At 36.0% G+C, this 25891-nt stretch overlaps 1 protein-coding gene across 1 annotated transcript in view; it reads right to left on the reverse strand.

Moving 5' to 3' along the window:
* Nucleotides 1-25891, reverse strand: part of GMPS (guanine monophosphate synthase) — a 68536-nt gene that overhangs the window by 10313 nt on the left and 32332 nt on the right. Inside the window, exons 5-12 of the mRNA XM_059391686.1 lie at nt 23767-23870; nt 15972-16165; nt 15537-15702; nt 12370-12521; nt 11716-11889; nt 10176-10281; nt 7052-7167; nt 4312-4437 (exon numbers count right to left, since the gene is read on the reverse strand). Of these exons, the coding sequence (XP_059247669.1) occupies nt 4312-4437; nt 7052-7167; nt 10176-10281; nt 11716-11889; nt 12370-12521; nt 15537-15702; nt 15972-16165; nt 23767-23870 (1138 nt within the window). The remainder of the gene's footprint in view (nt 1-4311; nt 4438-7051; nt 7168-10175; nt 10282-11715; nt 11890-12369; nt 12522-15536; nt 15703-15971; nt 16166-23766; nt 23871-25891) is intronic.

A 25891-nucleotide genomic window follows, 5' to 3' on the forward strand; every position in this document is an offset into this window, starting at 1 on the left:
AATTAAACTATTGAAACTACATCAAAATAAAGTTTTTGCACAGTGAAGGAAACCATCAACAAAATCAAAAGGGAACCTAGTGAAAAAAGTATTTGCAAAATGATAAATCCAATAAGGGGTAATATCTACAATATGTAAAGAACTCACACAACACCAAAAAAACCAAACAATTAAATTAAAAAAATGGACAGAGGATCTCAATAGACATTTTTTCAAAGACCTACAGATGGCCAAAAGACTCATGAAAAGATGCTCTGTATCACTAATCATCAGGGAAATGCAAATCAAAATCACAATGAGATATCCGCCTATACCTGTTAGAATGGCTAGTATCAAAAAGACAAGAAATTAAGTGTTGGCAAGGACGTGGAGAAAAAGGAACCCTTGTGTACTGTTGGTGGGAATGTACAGCCACTGTGGAAAACAGTTTCTCAAAAAAATTAAAAATAGAAATGCTGTATGATCCCATAATTCTACAATTCTACTAATGGGTATATACCCAAAGAAAATGAAAGTAAAAACATTAAGTTGAAAAGATATATGCACCTCTATGTTTACTGCAGCATTATTTACAATAACTAAGATATGGAAGAAATTTAAATGTTCATTAATAAATGAATGAATAAGAAAGATGTGGTAGGTACACACATACAGAGAGAATATTATGCACCCATTAAAAAGGATGACGGGTTTTTTTGTTTTTGTTTTGTTTTGTTTTGTTTTGTTTGTCTTGCCATTTGCAAAACACGGATGGAGCTAGAGGATATTATGCTATGTGAGGTAAGTCTGACTGAAAAAGACAAATACCATATGATTTCAGTCATATATGAAACCTAAAAATCAAATAAACAGCTAAATCAGACCTATGAACACAGGAATAAACTGATGATTATCACAACCAAGGTGGGGGTGGGAGGACAGGCAAAATGGGTGAAGAGGAAGAGATGCAGTTTTCCAATTAAAAGATGACTAAGCGATTTTAGGAGTCAAGATGGTGGAGAAGTAGCAGGCTGAGACTACTTCAGGTAGCAGGAGATCAGCTAGATAGCTTATCTAAAGATTGCAAACATGTCCAAATCCAATGGCAGATCAAAGAAAAGAAGAACAGGAATTCTAGAAACAGAAAATCAACCACTTTCTGAAAGGTAGGACTGGCAGAGAAGTGAATCCAAAGCGACGGGAAGATAGATCGCTGGGGGAGGGGTCGGCTCCCGGTAAGCGGCGGAGCAACGGAGCACAAAATCAGGACTTTTAAAAGTCTGCTCCACAGAGGGACATCGCTCCAGAGGCTAAACCGGGGCAAAGCCCACTCGGGGTCAGCGTGCTCAGGTCCCACAGGGTCACAGAAGGATCTGGGGTGTCTGAGTGTCGCAGAGCTTACAGGTTTAGAAGGGGGAAGCCGGCTACAGAGACAGAGCCGAGGAGTGAGCTCACAGCTCCTAATTACCTTGAACCGGTTGCAGGCTTGGTGGTCTCAGAGCGCAGCCAGAGGCCAGGGAGACAGGAGTAATTGGACTCTGTTCTCTGAGGGCGCACTGAGGAGTGGGGCCCTGGGCTCTCGGCTCCTCAAGTCCGGAGACCAGGAGGCCGCCATTTGTATTCCCGTCCTCCGGAACTCTATACGGAAAGGAAAGCACTCAGGGAACAAAAGCTGCCAAAAGCAAACCCGAGCGGATTACTCAGCACAGCCCCTGGTAAGGGCGGTGCAATTCCGCCTAGGGCAAAGACACTTGAGTATCACTACAACAGGCCCCTCCCCCAGAAGATCAACAAGAAATCCAGCCAGGACCAAGTTCACCTACCAAGGAGTGTGGTTTCAATACCAAGGAGAGCAGTGGAATTCCAGAGAAGGAAAAAGCAAAGCACGGAACTCATGGCTTTCTCCACATGATTCCTTAGTCTCACAATTAACTTAATTTTTTTTCTTTTTCAATTTTTTTCTCTTCTTCTGCTAAATTTTTAACTTTTACCCTTTTTTAACATTTTTTAACTAAATTTATCTAATATATATATTTTTTATACTTTTTCTTTATTCGTTTTCTTTTTTTAATTGTTTCTTTTCTTCTTCTTTTTTTTTTTTTTCTTTCTGAACCTCTCTTTATCCCCTTTCTCCCCACTCACGATCTGGGATCACTTCTGATTTGGTTAAAGCATATATTCCTGGGGTTGCTGCCACCCTTTTAGTATTTTACTTACTCCTTCATATACTCTTATCTGGACAAAATGACAAGGCGGAAAAATTCACCACAAAAAAAAGAACAAGAGGCAGTACCGAAGGCTAGGGACCTAATCAATACAGACATTGGTAATATGTCAGATCTAGAGTTCAGAATGATAATTCTCAAGGTTCTAGCTGGGCTCGAAAAAGGCATGGAAGATATTAGAGAAACCCTCTCAGGAGATAAAAAAGCCCTTTCTGGAGAAATAAAAGAACTAAAATCTAACCAACTTAAAATAAAAAAAGCTATTAATGAGGTACAATCAAAAATGGAGGCTCTCACTGCTAGGATAAATGAGGCAGAAGAAAGAATTAGCGATATAAAAGACCAAATGACAGAGAATAAAGAAGCTGAGCAAAAGAGGGACAAACAGCTACTGGACCACAAGGGGAGAATTCGAGAGATAAGTGACACCATAAGATGAAACAACATTAGAATAATTGGGATTCCAGAAGAAGAAGAAAGAGAGAGGGGAGCAGAAGGTATACTGGAGAGAATTATTGGAGAGAATTTCCCCAATATGGCAAAGGGAACAAGCATCAAAATCCAGGAGGTGCAGAGAACCCTATCAAAATCAGTAAGAATAGGTCCACACCCCGTCACCTAATAGTAAAATTTACAAGTCTTAGTGACAGAGAAAATCCTGAAAGCAGCCCAGATAAAGAAGTCTGTAACATACAATGGTAAAAGTATTAGATTGGCAGCAGACTTATCCAGAGAGACGTGGCAGGCCAGAAAGAGCTGGCATGATATATTCAGAGCACTAAACGAGAAAAACATGCAGCCAAGAATACTATATCCAGCTAGGCTATCACTGAAAATAGAAGGAGAGATTAAAAGCTTCCAGGACAAACAAAAACTGAAAGAATTTGCAAAAACCAACCCAGCTCCACAGGAAATATTGAAAGGGGTCCTCTAAGTAAAGAGAGAGCCTAAAAGTAGTAGATCAGAAAGGAACAGAGACAATATACAGTAACAGTCACCTTACAGGCAATACAATGGCACTAAATTCATCTCTCTCAATAGTTACCCTGAATGTTAATGGGCTAAATGCCCCAATCAAAAGACAGAGGATATCAGAATGGATAAAAAAACAAAACCCATCTATATGTTGCCTACAAGAAACTCATTTTAAACCCGAAGACCCCTCCAGATTCAAAGGGAGGGGGTGGAAAGAATCTCCCATGCTAATGGACATCAGAAGAAAGCAGGAGTGGCAATCCTTATATCAGATCAATTAGATTTTAAGCCAAAGACTATAATAAGAGATGAGGAAGGACACTGTATCATACTCAAAGGATCTGTCCAACAAGCAGATCTAACAATTTTAAATACATAAGGAAGGCCCTGTAACTAGCATTCATACCATTTTAAGTTAAATTACTGAAACCTTTACTAGTTTTCATTTAACTAAAAACCCTAAGGGAATAGAAACTTTCCTTTTCCCTACCCACCCAAACCTCTCCCCAGAAACTCACCTGAGGATCATATAAAGGAGAATTTAATATAATCTATTTATAGATAACATTTTAAAAGTAAAAACTATATTATGCACATATGCTTTTACAATTAAGAAAGACAGAACCATAAATACAAAAATGTTAATTGTACATGATCACAGCTAAGAGAACATGTTGAAGAGGCAGAGAGCACTGGTTTAAGGAATACACAAGCTGAGAGTAAAACCTAAATAGTGTAACATGTTCAACTGGGGGCGTTCTTGCACTTAAGACTTCTAAAGTCACAGTATATTTTCACACCAAGAAGCATACATGAGGGCATGACTTCTTGGTACCTGCCCTTCGAGGCAGAAGCAAGCAAGTCAAACCCATAGTAAACCACTATTTTAGTATCTGCTTTTGGTTAGAGATGACAGATGTTCCCCAACTACAAAATCTCAGCCTCAATATGTAGTTTCTACAACCCTATTCACTCCATAAACACTCTATAAAGTACCACCTTTTCAAACATTTCTAAATTTGGTGTATATACTTTTATATTTCATTTTCCTAAGTCACTCTTATTTCAATATTAGTCGAAAGAAAAAATTGCAAAAAGTTATGTCACAGATCAATGAATTCACCCAACTCACCTGCACACCTACAGTTTTAATCGGCAGAAGGAAGGCATTCAATGAATGCAAACTTGTAATTTGCATCAGCTTCTCCTGATCCTCTTCCGTTGTACAAGCTTTGACTCTTTGTAACAGTGTATGCGGCTGAGAAAACCAAACAGACACTTAAGGTTTCAAAAGATAAGGTATTCTTTAGGTATCTGTTACTGTCTTATGTATCCACACTTACTGGTTTACAGCAGTAGATCCTATCTGATATTTTCTCTGACTTGTGTGTGCTATGCAGTACATCAGAATTTCACTCCTGAGAGCCAGGGCTATGAGAAGTCAAGTATCAGGATAAGAAACACAGATTATATGTGTATACTTCAGGGATTTAATCCTGTCAGTGGCAAAGGGACATACCTCACATGAGTTAAACCTTTTCCTTATAATAAAACTTCTTACCATAAAATCACTCTGTCAAAAAATTAATATATGGGGTGCCTAGGTGGCTCAGTGGGTTAAGCTGCTGCCTTCGGCTCAGGACATGATCTCAGGGTCCTGGGATCAAGCTCCACATCAGGCGCTCTACTCAGCGGGGAACCTGCTTCCCCGTCTCTCTCTGCCTGATCACTCTCTGTCAAATTAATAAGTAAAATCTTTAAAAAAAAAATTTTTTTAAATAAAAAAAATTAATATATCTCCACCAACTTCCTTTTTTCTGGTGTATTAACCTGGTATATGCTCTCCCATTCTTTTACTTTCCATCTATCCTTAGGTAAACAGACTATAATTAGATTTTACTTCTCAAACCAGTTTGACAATCTATGTCATAACTAGAGATGTTAAACCGTTTAACTAACTGTAGGTTAATAATATGGTTGGACTTCATTCTACTATTTTATTCAGTAGTTTCTATTTGTTGCAGTTTTTAGGGCTTTTTTCCCCCACATTTTTCTAAACTATTTCTCCCAGTTCATTTATTTTCCTTCTACTGGTTTTGAAGTTAAACCCTGTATTTTTCTTTTTTTAGTAGTTCCCTCTAAGTGTTAACATGGATACTTAACAGAAGAGAATCAACCTCTGTCCTCCCAGCAAACAACACAAGCATTTTGAATACTTTAACTCCAATCAATTTCCTGTGGCTTACATGTTATTTTAGCTGTATACTGTTCTAATATTTTTAAACACACAAAATTTGAGATTATATTATACAGCCCGTGTTTGTTTCAGGCTGAGAACCACTGCCCTTAGTTCCTTAAGTAATGGACTATTGATAGTAAATTGTTTATCTATAAATGTCTTCATTTGCCCTAGTTCTTAGAAGTCGGTTCATCTGTTCATTATTCAGAATTATTTTCTCATGGCACTCTGAAATCTTCATGTTTTTACTGTGCTTTCAGTATAATCGTCTTTCCTTCAAAGGATAAACAACCCTTCTCCTGCAGCTGTTTTGTCTTTGGCAGTCAGCCGTTTTGCTAGGTATACCAGCTAGGGAGATGTGTTACATTTCCTGAATCTGAGGCATTGTGTCTTCACCAGTGTGGACAACTGTCTATTATCTCCTCCTGGACGTATGTTATTATTGACCTTTGCATTCTATTTTACTTCTCTATATATTTTCTCTTTGATGCTTTGTTCCGATTTCTGGATAATTTCCTAACACCTGTCTTTGAGTTCATTACTTCTTTCTTTAGCTGTTTTTATTTTTTTATTTTTTTTTTAAGATTTTATTTATTTATTTGACAGGCAGAGATCACAAGTAGCCCAGAGAGGCAGGCAGAGAAAGAGAGGGGGAAGCAGGCTCTCCGCTGAGCAGAGAGCCCAACGAGGGGTTCAATCCCAGGACTCTGAGATCATGACCTGAGCCGAAGGCAGAGGCTTAACCCACTGGGCCACCCAGATGCCCCTCTTTAGCTGTTTTTAATTTCAGTTATTTTCATTACTAGAACTTAATTTTTTTTGAAGCTGCCCAAGTCATTTTGATAGTCTTTTACCATGTATCTCATTCTTACTATCAACTGCTTCTCTTAATTCTACATACCTTAGATTAACTCCAGTATCTGAAGTGTTTGTGGATCTTGTTCTGCCAGTTTTTTCTTCCACTAGCTCTCATTCATTTACCTTATTTCTATATATATTTTGCAATTTTTTAAGTTCATATATACTTATTGGAACTCTATATGTGCGGATCTTGCTACATTCCTAAGCCTGATACCTGGAAGCACTACCAACCAAGGTCCACTTTCGATTCTTAGTCTGAAGTTTTTCAGACCACAGATGAATTTCAGCACCAAATCTAAAGGACTAGGAGACTTTTACATTCATCCTTGGTTTGGAGTAAAAATGCTACCCCTTATTTTCTTGCAATATATATAAAATACATTTTTTAATGATTTTAAGTAATTTCCACACCCAACATGGGGCTCAAACTCATGACCCCAAGATAAGTGTCACAAGCTCTACCAACTGAGCCAACCAGGGACCCCTAAAATACTTTTAAACTCCCCTTCATATCTAGAATTTTTAGGGATTCAAGGCTTATCTGTTATAAGGATAAAAAAATTAAGTCTATATTTCCAAGTCTCTGTAGAATATTTTCTTTATACTCATTTAACATGTAAAATTACCCTGAATTTTCAAAAAATGAAACTCTAATAAAATTCATTGTAAATACTAGAGTGCTACAAGAATCCTTATTTACTCAATTCCTTATACTGATGAACTGTGACCATTTAAAGCTCTTATAATATATAAATTCAATGCAAATTATTACCTTCTTAACACTTGCAGAAAAATCAGCTACTATTTTCAAAATATTGTTGGTTTCAGGAAAGTCCTTACAAATATAAGGTTCTTCAGCACATATTACTCTGATTGCCAGGCCAGGACCTAAAGAGAACAATAACAATGATATTTAATATAAATAAATTACATATTTAATATAAAAATATCAGTTTCCAAATATGAACCTTTCAAAATTAAAATCCATTGGCCATTTTAAGTTATTTCTAGTTTTACTAAGATATAATTGACACATAACCATTGTAAGTTTTTTTTTTTTAAGATTTATTTATCTGCTGCTTCCTCCCCTCTCTCTCTCTGCCTGCCTCTCTGCCTACTTGTGATCTCTCTGTCAAATAAATAAATAAAATCTTTAAAAAAAAAAAAAAAACTATAAGGGTGGCTCAGTGGGTTAAGCCGCTGCCTTCGGCTCAGGTCATGATCTCAGGGTCCTGAGATCGAGTCCCGCGTCGGGCTCTCCGCTCAGCGGGGAGCCTGCTTCCTCCTCTCTCTCTCTCTGCCTACTTGCGATCTCTCTGTCAAATAAATAAATAAAATCTTTAAAAAAAAAACTATTAAAAAAAAAAGATTTATTTATCTGTTTGAGAGAGGGGGAGGAGCAGAGAAAGAAGACCACAAGCAGACCCCCTACCAAGAGCAGAATCCAACTGGGGGGCTGATTCTACCATCCTGAGACTATGACCTGAGCTAAAACCAAAAATGGGAGGTCCAACCAACTGAGCCCCTCCACTTTGCTTTTTTTTTTTTTTAAGTGTTTTACTTCAAATAGTTTTCCATCCAACTCACCATTTCTTACAATGCTTTAGCTCTTTTTACAACAATAATTTCTATGTCCTATTTCTGGTAGTCCATGTATTAAGTGTCACAAAATTCTCCAATAAATATTAATTCACAATATATGCACCCATCTTTTTAAAACTTATTTTCTTTCTTTTTAAACTTATTAAAGGAATTTTTAAATATATAGAAAACTAAAGAGGACAGTGTAAATGAATCACCTTATTATTCATCACCCACATTCAACTACCAACCTAATTTTAGAAGACTGTGGTTTTATTTTAAAAAAAAAATTACAACAGAGTGTCTAATTCCAAAAATGTGAACTGCTATTTCTATTTTACCAAATACTTAAAAGGATGAAAACGTAAGGTATGCATGGGTCTAAAAAAAGTGGACTCTACTTCTTTACTATAATAAAGGTATCCTGTGAGATACCTAGTTACAGATAAAACCTTAGCCATGTTCCATTAATTCCTCAGTTTCATTCTTTATCTGTAGGATAAACTGCTTAATAAAGGTAAGTAGTATGCCTATTTTTTTGGGACGCCTGGGTGGCTCAGTTGGTTGGACAACTGCCTTCGGCTCAGGTCATGATCCTGGAGTCCCAGGATCAAGTCCTGCATCGGGCTCCCAGCTCCATTGGGAGTCTGCTTCTCCCTCTGACCTTCTCCTCGCTCATGCTCTCTGTCACTGCCTCTCTCTCAAATAACAAATAAATACTTTTAAAAAATGAAAATTTAAAAAAAAAAGCGCCAAAATTTTTACCAAAGAAATCTTACATTAAAAAAAAAAAAAAATCCAATAGGTAAAAAGACTTTTAAAAGTCAAGTAACCTTGGGGCGCCTGGGTGGCTCAGTGGGTTAAAGCCTCTGCTTTCGGCTCGGGTCATGATCCCAGGGTCCTGGGATTGAGCCCCGCATCGGGCTCTCTGCTCAGCAGGGAGCCTGCTTCCTCCTCTCTCTCTGTCTGCCTCTCTGCCTACTTGTGATCTCTGTCTGTCAAATAAATAAATAAATCTTCAAAAAAAAAGTCAAGTAACCTTAGTGTAATGATGACCAAAGGACCACTTGGATCCCTCCATTATATTCATACACAATCTTTTGCCGACACACAGATTAGAGACTGAACATCTTGAATTCCCAGATTTGAGGTTTATTCATACAAACAGCACTAATCACCTTTGTAACACTGCTTATAGGACCAATATGGTATTTAAGAGTACAAGCTCTGAGATGAGACTCTCAGGGCTAGAATCCCAGTTCCAAACCTAATCTGCATTAACTTTTGGCGAACTGGGCTTTGTCCCCAAATTTCCGTATCTATAAAGCAGAATCATCCTAGCTTTATTTTGAGGATCAAATAAGACAGTATGTGTAAAATATTTAGCAGAATGTCTAGCACATACTAATACTTAAAAATTGTTAACTTTTACTATGCTTAATTAGACCATTCACTCAACTCATCACCTTAAGGACTATTATAAAGAGTCAGAAACTGAGGTACAAGACAAACCCAAGCTCAAGAACTTACAACAAAAACAATTTAAGACTCTCAGTCCTAACTTTAAATAAATACCACCTCTAATAGGTTATTTTTCTATATGATAGCAGCAAATGACTATTTTAATTGAGTATTTTTTATTTGTTCATGAACAAGTTACATACAGCCCTATGCAAAGAAGTAATTCCTCCATTCAGATAAATCAACCATAGATTAGGATTTCAGAGAACCACCTTGTCTTTAACCTTGTCTTCCATGAAAGGCATCATGGTATAGTAGAAAGAACATATAAATTGCAGCTCTAACACTAAGAATTGTATGGCAATGCGGGGCACCTGGGTGGCTCCGTTTGTTAAGCATCTGACTGATTTCAGCTCAGGTCATGATCTCAGGGTTGTCATATCAAGCCCCATGTTGGGATCCGCACTGGGTGTGGAGCTTGCTTAAAATTCTCCTCTCCCTATCCCCCTACCCCTCCCCCTGCTCACTCTAAAATAAATAAATAAAAGCTTAAAAAAAAAAAAAAGACTTGTGTGGCTCTGTTATTAAAATTTCTCTATGTTTTGTTTTTCTCATTTGATGGCAACATTATAGGCCAGACTCACTGATACAATACAAATACAATGGAAAATAATTATGTAAGAAAATGAAGTATACACAATAGGTACTACGAATTTTGTTCCCTGCCCACCCTTTCCTTTTTCTAAAGTTACATATTCCCTGAGGTAATTGCTTCAAAACTGTCTGAATTGATTTTTCTTCAACATGGAAGTCTAATGACAAATCGAGCAATTCAATTCTTTTTCTTTTTTTACCTGGAAATGGATGCCTGGAAACTAACTCTTCCGGAAGTCCAAGTTCTCTGCCTAAAATTCTTACTTCATCCTTATGAAAATCTTTCAGAGGTTCTATTACTTTTCCCTACAGAGGGAGAAGCCAATTAATCAAATGGGTAATGAAAAAGACATGGTAAATAAAGAATAACATATTATTGATCTTTCCTGTTGATTTTTTAATCTAAGGTGAAAGATATTTTTTTAATTTCATATCTTAAAGTATGTTCTCCTACGTGTTCATAAGGAATTAGATGAACATTTTACTGACCTTTGTACTTCTCTCCGAAACACATTTTAAACATAAACCTTTCAAATGTAAGTAAATCAGAGCAGTCCTACCCACCATCTCTGATCTAGTTCTCATTAGAATACAAGGCAATTAGAAATCATTAGAAATCATACTAGTCTCAAAATTAAAGCTCTCCAAATGACACCATTAAGAGAAAAGTCACCTATTCCTATTTGATAAAGGATCTATAGTATATAAAGAACACAATTCAGTAATAAAGATAAATAAATTAAAAATGTGCAAAAAATATGAACAGATATTTCTAAGAAAATATACAAATGGCCAATAAGCACATGAAAAGATGTTCAACATCATTAGTTATTAAGGAAATGCAAATCAAAATCACAATGAGATACCACTTCCCATCCACTAACGTGCCTAAAATAAAGACAGATGTAGCCATCTTCATGAATGTAAATTAAAAAAAAAAAAAAAAAAAAAGACAGAAAATAACAGTTGTTCTTAAGGTATAGTATATTGCTGGTGGATTGTAATATGATAGAACTGCTATGGAAACATTAAGAAGTCCCTTTTAAAAATTAAAAATAGAACGACCATGGGGTGCCTAGCTGATTCAGTCAGTAGAGCATACAACTCTTAATCTTGGGGTTGTAAGTTCTCAAGCCCCATAATGAGCAGAGAGATTACTTAAAATCTTACAAAAACTATCATATGATCCAGCAATACTGCTTCTTGTATATAACAAACAAAACCTGAGAAAGCAAGGTCTTCAAGAGATATTTGTCAACTCATGTCCACAGCAGCACAATTCACAATAGCCAAAAAGTAGAAGCAACCCAAATGTCCACTAACAGATAAATGGATAAACAGAATGTGTATACACATATAATAAAATATTATTTAGCCTTAAGAAGAAGAAAATCCTGTCACATGTTACGACATGGATGAACCTTGAGGACCTATGCTAAATGAAATAAGCCAGTCACAAAAAGACAAATGATTTCACTTTTATAGGGTATCTAAAGTAGTCATATTCATGGAGACAGAAAGTAGAACGGTGGTGACCAGGGGTTGGGAAGAAGGAAAAGAGAGAGTACCTGTTGTTCAAGGGATATAAAGTTTCAAGTTTTATAAGATGAATAAGTTATGGAGATCGGTCTCACAACAGTACAAATATACTTAACATTACTGAACTATACATTTAAAAATGGTTCAGGGCAGGGGGGTGGGGAAGAAAGACTTTATGGCAAAGTTCTCATAAGCTTTTACCTCTTCTCTCAACTTTCTGATAAGCTCTGTGTCATTGTGATGGGTTTTGATGAGTTCAGCTTTGCCACTTGCAATAAGGGATGCACTTTCAATTAAATCAGGCCGTAAAGTACCTTGGGCAAGGAAAACCTCCTCTGGTTTCAGGTTCATTTCTCCAATTACTTCATTAGCAATCTATAACCAAGAGGAGTAAAACAGTCTTTTAAGAGGTGAATCTTTAAAAAAGCATAGTCTTTTTTATACTTTCAACAAGATCTCTCAGAATCCTTTTGCAATACTGACCAAGAGATAAAATCCATACCAACTCCCAAAGTAAACTCTTTCAAGAATATATACTTTAGAAAGATTCATAAAGATAAGCAAACATTCAAGAGCCTGAAAACTAGCCACTGAAATCCCCAAAGAATTAAAAAGTCTAGTATCAACAGAAATATCTATTCTTAAATAGTTAAAATAAAAGCCTGACAACATAAGTATACGTGTTTTTTAAAACCAGTCAGTGTAACAGTAACATGCACTGAAGTTCTTAATAAAAAAAAAAAAAAAAAAAAATCAAAATTGGTCAGCAAATGATTATTTGATATAAGGACAAGAAAAAACACATACTAAAATTCACATCAAAAACAGTACAAATTGTGGATATTATAAAGGCACCTTAACAAAAGTATCCCCGATAATTTTTCTTTTCTCTTCAGGACTTGTTGTCATATTTAATGTTTTGCTAATTCTTTTTCGTGGAGTTCTATCTTCATCTGATATTGGTAGAGTTGTTGTTCCGTTGTAGAAAGAATGAGCAGCATTTATCACTGAGGAAGAGAAGCACATTTTAAAACTAATAGAAGATTTTAAATAACATAAATAATGGGTTAAGCTAAAGAAAGAAAACCTAGATGGATGTTTTGATCACCCCTTACCTTGGCTACTATTTGAGAACTACCAATAAACCACGATTAATAGAGTCCAGACACAGAAACTCACTAATTTTGTGGGGTTTTTTGAGAATCCTGTAGCATTTGGTAATCTAAGGCCATGATATCATACATTATGCCATTGCTTTCCCTTATTCAGTGCCCCACAAGAACAACAAGCAAAAGCCAAAGGAAGAACCGTAGCCCCAAAGGAAATGAAAGTAGTGGTACATACAGTGGGATCGAAGTTCTCCAAACTGCACTAGCAATCACTGGCTATCCTTTTATTTTTTAAAAGCAAGGTACTTAAAAACTTACTAAGATCTCTACTTGGTAGTAAGGCTGAACAACTGATGAACTTCACTGAAATACAGATGGCTATATTTCACTGGGGGACACCAGTGAATTTGTAGTTTCTCTTAAACTGATCAATTACCCCAGAAAAGACACCTCCAATCTCCTGCCTATCAGCATCTGATAAGGAAACACCGGAAGTGGCAGGGAGAGAGTAATCATTCATTATACAGATTTTTGCTTACTCCTACTGTTTTTAATGTAGAATCTTATTCCTATCCTCAACTATGCCTGGTATTGCTATGCCCAAGTCCAAAGTTTCTTTTATGTAGCCTCTTTAAAGAATAAATCCACAGTCTTCCAATAGGGAGGGATAGCAGCAATTCAGTCCCCTGTTAAGGAAAAGAATCCCCTCAGATTTTCAACCAATCTGTTTTAGGCTCACCCTGAGGACCACATCACACAGGGAAGCCAATGTTTCCAAATCTTGAGCCTCCCCACAAGTCCTGCTTTTGTTAGTTTCCTCCCCTTAGCAACATATTACTAGATATGTCTCCTCAGACAAGGGAAAGGAAAGCAAAAATAAACTATTGGGACTACAACAAAATAAAAAGCTTTTGCACAACAAAGGAACCCATCAACAAAATGAAAAGGCAATCGACTGAATGGGAGGATATTGCAAAGGACGTATCTGACAAGGGATTAATATCCAAAATATATAAAGAACTTATGCAACTCAACAGCAAAAACACAAATAACCCAATCAAAAAATGGAGAGAGTACCTGAATACACTTATCTCCAAAGAAGATATACAAAAGGCCAACAGGCACATAGAAAAGATGCTCAATATCACTACTTATTAGGGAAATGCAAATTAAAACTGCAATGAGATAACACCTCATACCTGTTAGAATGGCCATCACCAAAATGATGAGATAATAAACACAGACGAGGATGTGGAAAAAAGGGAATCCATGTGCAATGTTAGTAAGATTGTCAACTGATATAGCCACTCAGAAGAGTTCTGGAGGCCTCCTGGGGGGCTCAGTCAGTTAAGTGTCCAACTTGATTTCAGCTTAGGTCATGATCTCAGTGTTATGAGATAGAGTCCTGCATTGGTCTCCATGCTCAGCGTGGAGTTTGGAGTTTGCCTGAGATTCTCTCACTCCCTCTGTGTCCCCACCAACCCCTCCACCCCAGCTCACACTCACTCACTCTATCTTTAATTTTAAAAAAAAAAAAAGGAGTTTTGGAGGATCCTCAAAAAATTACAAATAAAACTTCCATGTGATCCAACAATTCCACTTCTGGAGATATATCCAAAGAAAATGAAAACACACAAAAAGATAACTGCACTCCCATATTCTTAGTGGCATTATTTGCAATATCTAAGATATGGAAACAACCTAAGTGTCCATCCACGTATGAATAAAGATGATACACACACACACACACACACACACACACTGGAAAATTATTTTCCCCTAAAAAACAAGGAAACCTACTCTTTGTGATAAAATGCATGGATCTTAAAGGCATTATGTCAAATGAAGTAAGTTAGACAAATACTGTATGATCTCACTTATATATAGAATCTAAAAAATCAAACTCACAGAAAGAGATCTGACTTATTAGAAGTGGAGGGTGAGGAGGAGGAGAACTAGAAGAAGGTGGTTAAAAGGTACAAACTTCCAGTTACAAGATAAATAAGTACTAAGGCTGTATTGTACAACATAACAATTACAGCTAATACTGCTGGTTGATTCACAGAAAAGTTAAGAGTGAATCCTAAGAGTTCATCATAAAAAGAAAATGTTCTTTTTTATAAGATGGATGTTAACTGACACTGTTGGGATAATCCTTTCAAAATATATGCAAAAGCTAATCATCATGCTGCACCCTTAAACTTATATGGTGATGTATGTCAATTATTTCTCAATAAAACTAGAAAAAAAAAGTGACTAGCTCTTCACTCCTCTTCTCTGTATAAGCCTTTCAGATTGTAAAGTAATCTATACATCCACAACTGTTATAGGAAGACTTGGAAATTCTCATACATAAATAATATTATGGATAGGAAAAGAGTACTCAAAAAGAATGAATGCAGAGAAGAGAACAGAATGATAGATGTAATTTTATTGATTTTTTTATTGATTTGATTTTTTGGAATTTCCACTGATTTCAGTTTTAAAATTTATACTGGGACCCGTCTTGAAACAGATAATTAAAATGTAAAAGTAAAAAAATAATTATAAGTTTATTGGAAAACCTGTGCTTCACTGGGTGTTTTTTGTTGTTGTTGTTGTTGTTTTTAAGATCTGAGAGAGTGTGTGTGCCTATGTGAGTGCACACAAGGGCAGGGGTTGGGGTGGAGGAATGGAGGGCAGAGTGAGAGAGAGAGAATCCCAAGCAGACTCCCCACTGAGTGTGGAAGAGGAGACAAGGCTTGTTCCCACACCCCTGAGATCATGACCTGAGCCAAAATCAAGAGCTAACTGGGGCACCCAGGCACCCTTTGAAACCTGTACTTGGTTAAGACAACGAGCTCAAACCATAGGCTAGATATGATTTGTTAAGTAAGTCTTCACATATAGACTTTTCTGGGGGATCATCAATACCTTTGACGTGAATTCCAAGCTTTTTGAGAGCCTCTTCTACAGATTGGCTTTCTCGTTTCCTCATAAAGCCATTATCAATATGCACAGCAATGACTTGATCTTGGTTCAAAGCACGATTCAGCAAAGCTGTACAAACTGTTGAGTCTACTCCACCACTGAGTAAAACCTTGTAAGGTGAAATTAAAAGAAAAATCATGTTGAATACAATAAACAAGAAAGTAAAATAAAATAAAAACTATCAGCTTAAATCAGTACCTTTAAAAACATCATTTTTATCGAAAGTAGATGCAGTAATTGAAAAAGCGCTCTGAAACAGTGCAACTCACAAAACATCCGATCACCCCACCAGCATTTAAGGGTTATGGTGATGAACCCAGCTCTGAGTTCTAACATTATTGACATAAATTTGTAGACTTTCAGATGTAAATTCCTTACCAAAACTTTTGATGTGCCTACTCTTTCTTTGATCTCTCGAATGCACTCGAGTTCTCTGTTCTGCACAGTGAAGGTCCCACTGCACCCCGCTATATCATACAGGAAATTCTTCAGGATTACTTTCCCATTTTCTGTAAGGCCAACTTCAGGGTGGAACTGTGCTCCATATAATTTTTTAGATTCATTTGCTATACCTTTATAGAGAAAAAAATCACAAATTAAAAATGTTTTCATGTGGAAGACTCAGCTAAGTACCCATATTAATTCCTCACAATTTCTTCCTCTATAAATGTAAAAACTGATACAACTTAGTGCATTTTTAGCTACAGGAGGAAAAAAATAAAATAAAACTACATGGCCACAATTTTTCTTTAAAGGTCTTTGGGTACCGATTAGTGAACTATACAGGACAGTGAACTAGGTTCTACAGAGATTACCTCATAGTCCTTTCACTTCTCCACCATGATTACTTTGTCTATTTAATATAATGATAACTCAATTTTGGCTCTCAGTCTCACAGGGCTTTCATATGCAATATGCAACTATCAATTTTATGTATTAGAAAATCCTCGTGTATTAGGCCTGTCAGAATATTCTACATATTCCTTTCTTAGATACTATTAACCACAAAAGTAACTTCATGGATTTGACAAATGTGTTTCTGACAAATTATGGACTATTTACTAAGCAAAAATGATAGACTAGATGTTTTACCTATATATGCATTACCCCTGTTTATGGCTCTGAGATGTCAAGAAACTTATAACTGGTTAAGTAGTTAAACCAGGCCGGGCAAGCTCCCAAATTCATACTCATTCTACTATACAAAGGAATCTCATATTTTCTTTTTTCTTTTTTAAAGATTTTATTTATTTACCCGACAGAGAGAGATCACAAGTAGGCAGAGAGGCAGAGGGGGAAGCAGACTCCCCAGTAAGTAGAGAGCCCGATGCAGGGCTCGATCCCAGGACCCTAGGACCATGACCTGAGCCGAAGGCAGAGGCTTTAACCCACTGAGCCACCTATACGCCCTCACATTTTCTTTACTTGGGTTCTAGGATACCTTTCTTGGTTCATTTATTTCACTGTCTGCTCCTTCTTAATCTTTGTTGTTTCCTTCTCATCTTACTCATCTCATGAAAGTTGCCCAGTGCTCACTCAGCCCTTAAATCTCTTCTCTATACATTGAGTATCTGCAACTCTCATAACTTTACATTCTACCCATATGATGGTACACCCCCAAATTTATACCTCCAGCCCAATTTTCTACTCTACAGTCTAGACTCCTATATACAACTGCTTACGCATGCCTTTTTTTCATTGTGTAATAAGGCATCTTGAATTTAATCTACAAACTTTCGTGACTGCATTCTTTCCCTTCAGGTAAACAGAAATTTAAACTTTCTGGATGGTTGTACAAAAAACCTGGGAGCTAAAACTCAATTATACCCTTCTGTCCCCACTCCAAATGCAATCCAAAAGCAATTTCTTTGTCTCTCCTTTCAAAAGATAGAGAATCCAATCTCATCTAAGACTAAAATCCAGGAACCTGGGTGGCTCAGTTGGTTAAGCAACTGCCTTCAGCTCAAGTCATGATCCTGGAGTCCCGGGATCAATTCCCTCACTGGGCTCCCCACTCAGAGGGGAGTCAGAATATTTCTCCCTTTGACCCTCCCTGCTCTCATGCTCTCTCTTTCTCTCTCCCTCAAATAAATAAATAAAATCTTTAAAAAAAAAAGGGGGAGGGAGATTAAAATCCTATCCAACATCTTTTCCAACCACAATGGTAAAAAACTAGAAATTACAAGAACAAAACTAGAAAATTCACAAACTCACAGAGATTAAAAAACACGCTCCTGACAAAGGAATGGGTGAAAGGATAAATCAAAAGAGGAAAAAAAAGGCAAATAAAAATGGAAACATAACACCCAAAACTTACGGGATGCAGCAAAAACAATTCTAGGAAGGAAGCTTATGGCAATTAATAACTACACCAAGAACAAAACATCTCAAATAAACCTTGACTTCACCAAAAGAAGTGTTACAACAAATAAACAATTTCAGTAAGGTTGTGGAATAGAAAATCAACATACCAAAGTCAATTGTGTTTCTCTAAGTTAAACTACCAGAGAAATTAAGAAAACCTTCCCATTTTCAATAGCACCAAAACAATAGAATATTTAGGAACAAACTTAACCAAGTAGGTGAAAGATACTCAAAACTCTAAGACAGTGATGAAAGAAACTGAACGTACAAATAAATGAAGTAATATTCTATGTTCATAGATTAGAAGAAACTGCTAAAATGTCCATTCTACCCAAAGCTATATACAGATTCAATTCAATCTCTATCAAAATTCCAATGCCTTTTTCATAGAAATAGAAAATAAGGAATCCTAAAACTTATATCAAACCACAAAAGACCTCAAAGAGCCAAAGCGATCTTGAGAAAAAAAAGCAAGAGGCATCACATGTCCTGATTTCAAACATTACAAAATAGTAATCAAAACAGTACAATATCGGCATAAATACAGACACAGAAGCCAAAGAAACAGAATCAAGAGCCCAGAAATAAACCCTTGTATGTATGAGCAATTTACAACCAAGAAGCCAAGTATACATAATGAAGAAAGGGTAATTCTTCAACAATGGTGCAAACCAGACAGCCACATACTAAAGAATGAAACTGGATCCCTACCTTATACCATATACAAAAATCAACTTAAAATGATTAAAGACTTAAACACAAAACCTGAACTCACAAAACTCCTAGAAGAAATCACAGGGGAAAAGCTCCTTGACTTAGCATGTCTTAGCAATGATTTTTGGATTTGACACCAAAAGCAAAGGCAACAGAAGCAAAAATAAGTGGGACTGTATCGAACTAAAAAGCTTCTGTATAGGAAAGGAAACCATCAACAAAATGAAAAGGCAACCTATGGGATGGAAAAAAAAATTTTTGCAAGCCACTAAAAGGTCAATATACAAAATAAATAAGGAACTCATAAAAATTTAAAAAAAAAAAAAAAACCTCCACCACCCATGGCCCAATTTAAAAATGGGCAAAAGACTTGAATAGATCTACCAAAACTTGGAAGACCTACAAATGGCCAACACTAGGTAAAAATGCTCAATATCACTAGGCATCAGGAAATGTAAATTAAATCTACAATGATGTCCTCTCCCACCTGTTACGATGTCTACTAAAAAAAAAAAAGATGATCGATGCTGGCAAAGAGACAGAGAAATGAACTCCTTGTAAACTGCTGGTGGGATATATATAAACTGGTATAGTCACAAAGAAAAGAGTATGGAGGTCCCACAAAAAATTAAAACTAGAATTACCATGTGATCCAGCAATTCTACTTCTATGTATACACCCAAAGGATATGAACCCGTTATCTCAAATAGATGTCTGTATGTTCACTGCAGCATTACTCACAACAGACAGGACATGGAAACAAGCTAAGTGTATATCAATGGATGAATGGATAAAGAAAATTTGTATCTATAAACACACATATAACATACATACACAAAATGGAGTATTATTCAGCTTTTAAAAAGAAGGAAACTCTGTCCTTTGCAACAACACAGAAGAACCTGGAAAGTATTAGGCTAAGTGAAATTAGCCAAATTAGCCAAATATTGTATGGTACTGCTTATATGTGGAATCTTATATATAGGGAGAGGTGTAAAAGGGTACAAACTTTCAGTTATAAGATGAGTAAGAATGAAGTCTGAGGACCTAATTAATAATATGGTGACTGTAATTGATAACACTGTATCAGGTAATCTAAATTTGCTAAGAAAACAGAACTTAAATGTTATCACACACAAAAAAAGGCAAATATGTGAGGAGATGGATGTGTCAATTAATTCCATGAGGGAATCCTTTCCTTATGTGTACCTGTATCAAATCACCACACTATATACTTAATACCTTACAATGTTGTCAATTAACCTTAATAAAGCTAAAAAGCTTTTAAAAGGTTGAGAGAGGGGGGAAAAATAAAACTAGCAACCTAGGATTCTGTACCCTGAGAAATTATCCTTCAAAAGTGAAGAAAAATAAAGACTTTCTCAGACAAGCAAATATTGAAGCTATTTGCAGTCAGCACACTGGACTTTCAAGAAATGACAAAAGAATTTCTTTAGAGAGAAGGAAAATTATAAGGGTCAGAAACTTTAGTCTACCATAAAGAACATCACTCAAAGTTCCTGGCTCACAGATCCCAAAACCTTTGAATTTCTAAGAGATGAGAGTGTAACAGTATCTCTCATATTAGTAAGGTGACTTTTGGAAAGCACTTAGGAATAGGGGCTGGTTGCCAGGGGAGATAACCATGTGATTAGAGGCTTGGAATTTTCAGTCTCAACCTCCTGGCCTCCCATGAAGGGGAGAGGGGCTGGAGGATGAATCAATTACCAGGAAGCAATGATTTTATCAATCATGCCTATGTAATAAAGCCTTCATAAAAACACAAAAGGATGATGTTTGGAGAGCTTCCAGGTTAGTGAACACGTGGAGTTTGGGGAGAATGGTGCACCTGGAGAGGGGATGGAAGCTCCACGTCTTTCTCCATTCTCTTCCATCTGGCTGTTCCTGAGTTGTATCCTTCTATGATAAACCAGGGATCTAGTGATAAATGTTTCTCTGAGTTCTGTGAGCCACTCTAGAAAGTTAATTGAACCGAGAAAGAGGTCATGCAAACCTCTGATTTACAGCCAGTCAGTAAGAATATAAGTAACTTGGACCTCTGACTGGTGTCTGAAATCCAAGTACGGGGTCACTAGAACTTCAATCAACAGCTGCTCAGTCAGAAGCACAGGTGATAGCCTGGGCTCGCAACTAGTGTCTGTAAAGTGTGTGGGTAGGGAAGGGGGGATGATCTTGTGGAATGTAGCCCTCAACCCGTGTAATCTAATGCTACCTTTGGGTACAGAATGTCAAAACTGAGATGAGCTGAAGTGACTGCTCAAATACCATACTGGTGTGTAAGAACTGCTTGTTGGTGAGGAAACCCACACCAACCCTCCCCACACTCTGAAAATTGCTCTCAGAACACCAAAAGACCAACAAAAAACAGTACTTAGAGGGAAATTTTCAGCACTAAATACATATATTAGGAAAAAAGAGATTCAAACACAATAGCCTAAACTTCCACCTTAAGAAATGAGAGAAGAGGGGCAAATTAAATCTAAGGTAACCAAAAGAAATAATAAAAATTAAACAGAAATCAATGAAACTGAAAACAGGAAATCAACAGCAACCACAACCACCAGCAGCACAAGCTGGTTCTTTGAAAAGATCAATAAAATGGACAAGCCTCTAGCCAGGTTAACTAAAAAAGAGGGAGAGGACACAAATTGCGAATGTCAGAAATGAAAGAGGAAACATCACTACAGGTCCCATGAACATTAAAATAATAAAGGAATACTATGAATAACTCCATGTCCACAAATTTTATAACACAGATGAAATGGACCAATTCTTTGAAAAGACACAAATTACCAAAACTCACATAAGAAATAGATAATTTCAATAAGCCTCTAACAATTTTAAAAGTTACGTGATCTGATTCAATAGATGCAGAAAGGCATCTGAAAAAAATTCCAACACCCATTCACGATAAAAACTCCCTGTAAACTAGGACTATAGGGGAACTTCCTTAATGGGATAAAGAGTATCTTCTAAAATCCTACAGCTAAAATCATACCAAACAGAAACTGAAAATTTTCCCACTAAAATCAGGAACAAGGCAAGGATGTTCCCTCACCCCACTGCTTTTCAACACCAAATTAAAGTCCTAACTGACGCAATAAGAAAAGGAAATAAAAGGTATGCAGGCTGAGAAAGAAGAAATAAAGCTGTCTTTGTTCACAGATGACATAATCATCTGTATAGAAAATCTGAAGGGAAGAAAAAAATCAACAGAAAAACTCCAGCAACTAGTATGTGATTACAGTAGGGTTGTAGGATGTAAGGTTAATACACAAAAGTTCACAACTTTCCTACATACCAGCAAAGAACAAGTGGGATTTGAAATTAAAAACAATTTCAAATAAATGAAATATTAAGGCATAAATCTGACAAAATATGTACAAGATCTATATGAGAAAACAATCACTCTTGACCACTTCCACCTCTACCACACTATTCCTTACACTACTGTCTCCTCTCCTGATTGCTGCAGGAGATTCCTAGCTGATCTCCCTACTTCTACATTTGACCCTTTCTCTTTTCTCCTTACTATGGCTAAGGTAATCCTTAAATCAGATGATGAGTAAAGCCAACAATTTTATAGTGGCCTCAAATGGCCTGTGTCCCGGCCCCCGTGATAACCTCTCTAACCTCATCTTATACTACGCTCCTCCAACCGTGTAGACTTCCCTGCTGTTCCTCAAACACGGTCCCATCCCAGGAGCTTTGTACTGCTATTTCTTCTTCCCCCAAATACCTAGAAGGGTCAGCACTTACTTCCTTCATGTTCAGTATCATTATATAGAAATACCTTCCCTGAATATCCTATATAAAACAGTAACAACCTTTATCATACATACTCTGTCTGCAACACTCTTCTCTTCCTGTATTTCTTTTCAATGCACTTAAATGCTATCTGACACATGACATATTCTGTATTTGTGTATTAGCTGTCCCATCACTCTCCCAACTAGAATGCTGAACAGAGATTTCTGTCCACTTTGTTCACTTCTTTACCCTTGGCACTTGAAAATGTTACTGGCACAAAGTAGACACACAAATACTGGCTGAATGAATACAAATACATAAGCCCTCTACCACTGTTAATCTTAAATAAAAACATTTCGATTTACTGTTTAGGTGTGGTGTTTCAAACAAAAAGAACTTTATTGATAAATCCATTTTTTTTACTGACTCCCAGGATTATTGGTTATTATTTACATAACAACTATACAAATAAGCAAGTCAAAAAATCACAAACTGCCAGAAAATTAATTCTTCTTCCTCAAAAAAGAAGAAAATAAAAATGGCTTTAAAGTACAGATTGGCAGGGCGCCTGGGTGGCTCAGAGGGTTAAAGCCTCTGCCTTCGGCTCAAGTCATGATCCCAGCATCCTGGGATCGAGCCCCGCATCGGGCTCTGTCCTTGGTGGGGAGCCTGCTTCCTCCTCTCTCTCTCTGCCTGCCTCTCTGCCTACTTGTGATCTCTGTTGAATAAATAAATAAAATCTTTTAAAAAAATAAAAATAAAAAAAATTAAGTACAGACTGGCAAAATTTCTACAAAGGACTAAATCGTACAAATTTTAGGCTCTGTGGGACACATGCATACAGTTCCTGTCTTTTATCATAACCCTTTAATAACATAACAGTCTATAAGCTAGATTTGAACCACCGCTCACAGTTTGCCAACCCTGCATCAGAGAAACATCCTGAGTGCTTAGTCTGGTGTTTCACAGATGTCTAAGATATATGCCTATGTATACCTAAGAAAGGCATTTAAAAACCCAATTATGAATAAAGCACACTAGAAAAATAGACAATTCTCAAGTTTTTCCTGGGCCATAAAAGTGGTGTTTTACATCTGGAGAACTTTTATTAGAATGAACATTTTTTAAAGTATTTCGGAGCAAACCAGTGACTTCTAAATAATCTAATATTAAATTCTCTTCATAAATTAATATTTGATCCTATGACATGAACAATAACTTTTAGAAGTAAAAAAGTAGGAAACAGTACCTCAAAGAGAAACATTCTTAGACTCTTCAGGTAAGTTTTTTAAAATGAAATCTGCAAAAGTGTTAAAATTTTTACCTGCCACAATGTTCCCAGAACGTGCCACAACCTTGAATCCATCAGCCACTTTGTCTACACTATCTCCATGGGTAAGCAAAACAATTTCTTCCTTCTGAAGACCCCTAAACATACAAAAAATAAAACACAACACAGAAATATCTTAAAAACATGGTCAATGGGATCTTAAGCTTTATTTTTTCCAACTTTATTGAAATATAATTGATATGTACCACATGTAAGTTAAAGATGTACAATACGATAATTTGCTATAGATAATGAAATTATTACCACAATAAAGTTAGTTAACACATACCTTACACATCACATAGTTACTATTTTTTTATGTTTATAGAAAGAACATTTAAGACCTACTCTCAGCAACTTTTAAGTATACAAGAGAGTGCTGTTAACTGTAGTCACCATGCCTGATTATTAGATCCCCAGAATTTATTCATCTTATAACTAAAATTTGTTCTTTTCCCTTAAAATACTAACTCACCATATGTGTAAATCAAAAAAATAGAAAAAATGTAGGAGTGCAACACTGCTAGAATTTAAATTTATTCTATGAATTATAAATAAAACCAATAGGAGTACTAAATCTCAAAAAAGGCAATCTGTAAAAACTGAAAACTGAAAAAATATATATTTAAAAGTTGGTGGTATAACCACATGCATAAAAAATTATTTCAAGAAGCTACAAAATAATAATTTCAACATTTTATCTCTACTAGGATTTATCTTAAGAACAGAAGGCATTTCAGAGATCTAAACATTTGGTAGTTTTATATCAGAAAGTGAGAGTACCAACACACTGATATTGTTATTTTACACCTATATATAGGATAAATATATGCATGTTATAGGTTAAAACAAATATTAAATAATTAGGAATTGAGATTTTTTTCAGCCTTAGAGTAAGGAGATACAAAAATCAAAGTTATAAGATAAAAACCCATAAACTTTCATTTTAAATGGAATTAAGAGTATACACGGATTTTGTTTTCTCTGTGAGAATATATAACTTTACTCACTGAAAAGGCCTAGAAACAAAGACAACCCAGTAGCAATGTGGACCTCTACTTCTCATGCCAAACGAGTTAAAGGCATGGTTTAAAGATGATAAAAGTAACATTTATCAAATGCAACATGTGGACTTTCTCTCGATCCTGATTCAAACAAATCAACTATAAAAAGATATTTCTTACATTATGAGAAAATCTGACAGAGGACTGAATATTAAATATTGAGAAGTAAAAAAAAAAAAGTTAAAAATAAAGCAAGAAAATAAACTACATTAAAGCCAAATGGATGTTTCATGTTTACTAGTGTTGTCATCGTTGTTGCTTAGGATTAATGCAGGTTGTGAATAAGTTCCAGAATTTTACAACTAGGAAGACAGACAGAAAAATTTTAAATTTTAACCAGATCTTTAGATATAAAGCTTCTACAGTATCATACCAGCATGATTCCTAAAATGGTTCTCAAGACTAGTCACTTTAGATACAGAAGAATGTAAGCAGAACCTTTCCATTATGAAATGGAAGAAGCACTGGATTTCAAGTTCATTTTGGTAATGAGTAGCTTCAGTTCATAAGATTATTTTGAGCCACTATGGCTTTTTTATTCATCTTTATTAATCTTGAAAAACAAGAATCTTTGAACAGATATACTTATTTTTGCTCTACCTCAAAATTAAAGAGAAGCCAGTCACAGCCAGTTTTGTGTATAAACTGGGATATCTCCATTTCAGATATTAAGTTTATAACTTGGCTTTTAAAATTTCTTATCTGTCCAACTTGGAGGAAACTATTCATTAAGAATTAATTTAGGCACAAGTATGTTAATAAACAAAACATACCTGTAACTAAAAATAATTAGCCCAATTAAAAGAAATGATAACAATAAGTGACTGTATAATAGATAGACTTTAGGAATCACTATGTTGTACACTTGAAACTAATGCTAACATTGTGTCAACTATACTTCAATTATAAATAGATAAAAGTAAATTTCTTGGATTAACACACACAAAGAAAGGGGTAACTGGCTCACTAACTGACATCACCTGCATTTAATGCAGTTAGAGGGAAATGTAACTTTAAAGTAAAAAAGAAATTTAAGGGGTGCCTGGATAGGTCTG

This window comes from Mustela nigripes, chromosome 2, assembly GCF_022355385.1.
Source record: "Mustela nigripes isolate SB6536 chromosome 2, MUSNIG.SB6536, whole genome shotgun sequence".
NCBI classification, from domain to species: domain Eukaryota; kingdom Metazoa; phylum Chordata; class Mammalia; order Carnivora; family Mustelidae; genus Mustela; species Mustela nigripes.